Raw genomic sequence first — 2,500 nt, 5'->3', positions numbered from 1 at the left:
CAGCATACCCTGGCAGTTACATAGTTACAGGTAGGAAATTGTAGTTTTACAGCTAAAATGAAGGTTTGAAAACCATTGCATTATAGGATTATAGACTAGAGAATTAACCTAAAATTGCCTAGTACAGACCAGTCAGCTTATATGTAATTCCTAATAAGATCTAAAACAGGAACCATTGTACACAATATTAATGTAAGATCTGCGGAAACTTCATGTGGACAGATGCCCAATATCTTACACAAGAATAACCTCATTGACACTTACATTGTCAAGTTTGTTGCAGATGATTTTGGCGAAACAAGTATTATTGTCACCGCCCGGGTACGGTCCATTCCCAGGGGCCAAAACAAAGTGTGATAAACCTAAAAGAGCACAAAACAAGGACCGTTACATTTTCCCCTTTTTCACTCCATCCTTGTCTACACATATTTCTAGCAGTGGTGTGGACAAAAATTAACTGGACACAAACCTCTAGAGTTTCCTCGCCAAAGATTTCAATGGCTTTTTTCCTCTGAATATCCACAGCAGCCGTACTCCATTGGAGTAAATACTGTTGTTGGTACATTGATGTAATCACACTGCAAGGAAAAGGATTTCCGTTAAACTATGCCAAGACTAACAAACACTGCTTTATACCCTTAAGGACCAAGGTTTTTCCCACTTTAATTTTTTCCTCCTTACCTTAAAAATCATAACTATCAATTTTGCACCTAAAAATCCATATGATGGCTTATTTTTTGCGCCATCAAATCTACTTTGTAATGACAGTCATTTTACTCAAAAATCTATTACATAAAGGAAAAAGAAAATTGTGCAACAAAATTGAAGAAAAAAACACCATTTTATAACTTTTGGGGGCTACCGTGTCTACACAGTAAATTTTTCAGGTCCATACGATTAAAATGATACCCCTACTTATGTAGGTTTGATTTTGTCGTACTTCTGGGAGAAAAAATAACTACATGCAGGAAAATGTATACGTTTAAAATTGTCCTCTTCTGACCCCTATAACTAATTTTTTCGCGTACAGGGCGATATGAGGGCCAATTTTTTTTAGCAGTACCATTTTTGTATTGATCGGGACTTTTTGATCACTTTTTATTCATTTTTTCATGATATAAAAAAAAAAGTGACCAAAAATACACAATTTTGGACGTTGGAATTTTTTTGCGTGTATGCCATTGACCGTGCTGTTTAATAGTGGATATATTTTTTATAATTCGAACATTTCCGCACACGGCGATACCACATATGTTTATTTACACTTTTTTTTTTTAAATGGTAAAAGGGGGGGGGGGGGGGAATGATGATTCAAACTTTTATTAGGGAAGGGGTTAAATGATCTTTTATTGCTTCCCCCCCCCCCCCCCACACACACACTTTTTTGCAATGTTATAGCTCCCATAGGGGGCTATAACACTGCACACACTAATCTTTTTACATTGATCAATGGTTTCTCATAGGAAACCATTGATCAATGATTCTGCCCGCTTGACTGCTCATGCCTAGATCTCAGGCACTGAGCAGTCATTCGGCGATCGGACAACAGGAGGCAGGGAAGGGGACCCTCTTGCTGTCCTACAGCTGTTCGGGATGCCACGATTTCACCACGGCGATCCCGAACAGCTCCCTGAGCTAATCGGCATTGGTTTACTTTCACTTTAGACACACGGCGTTCAACTTTTGAACGCCGCATCTAATGGGTTAATAGTGCGCGGCACCACGATCAGTGCCCGCGCGCTATTAGCCATGGGTCCCGGCCGGGCCCGCCCCGCTATTCCTTTATAGAAAAGGGAAAGGATCCAGGACGTACCGGTACGTCCTTGGTCCTTAAGGGGTTAACCCAGGCTCCAATAACACACAACATCTCACTTTCTAGTAGACTTAAAGGGGTACTCCGGTGCTTACACATCTTATCCCCTATCCAAAGGATAGGGGATAAGATGCCTGATCGTGGGAGTCCCGCAGCTGGGGACGCCCGTGATCATGCATTCGGCACAACATTTGTAATCAGTCCTCATCACCGTTTGTAATCATAGCCATCATGCCCCACCTCCCGTAGGCTTGCATTGAGGGGCGGAGCGTGACATCACACGGGGCGGGGGGCGTGACGTCACACGCCGCCGGCCCTGCGGTCGACCGTAATCAGTCCCGGAGCGAACACGCTCCGGGGACTGATTACAACGGGGTGCCGCGTGCATGATCACGGGCGTCCCCAGCTGCGGACTCCTGCGGTCAGGCATCTTATCCCTATCCTTTGGATAAGGGATAAGATGTCTAAGCACCGGAGAACCCTTTAACACATCCCAGTCTTTAAGACTATTTGCAATCTTACTTTTTGAGAATGATGAGCAATAATCTATAAAGGTCAATGGTTACTGTGACAAATTGACAGCCTGTGACTAGAGTTGGACCTACTTCTGTAAATCAGCCTCTCTTACAGCTGCCTTTTCCTGCTGCCACAAAAATAGGTAGATTTAGAGATCAGAAATCTGAACCA

At 42.9% G+C, this 2,500-nt stretch overlaps 1 protein-coding gene across 1 annotated transcript in view; it reads right to left on the bottom strand.

The window, feature by feature from the left end:
- TXNRD3 (thioredoxin reductase 3) overlaps nt 1–2,500 on the bottom strand; it is a 39,324-nt gene that overhangs the window by 5,330 nt on the left and 31,494 nt on the right. The window contains 4 exon segments of the mRNA XM_056528128.1: nt 265–327; nt 330–362; nt 470–505; nt 507–578. Of these exon segments, the coding sequence (XP_056384103.1) occupies nt 265–327; nt 330–362; nt 470–505; nt 507–578 (204 nt within the window).

This window comes from Hyla sarda, chromosome 6 (assembly GCF_029499605.1).
Source record: "Hyla sarda isolate aHylSar1 chromosome 6, aHylSar1.hap1, whole genome shotgun sequence".
Taxonomy (NCBI): domain Eukaryota; kingdom Metazoa; phylum Chordata; class Amphibia; order Anura; family Hylidae; genus Hyla; species Hyla sarda.
The sequence above is the reverse complement of the archived record's forward strand: the minus strand, read 5'-3'. Positions and strand labels throughout refer to the sequence as shown.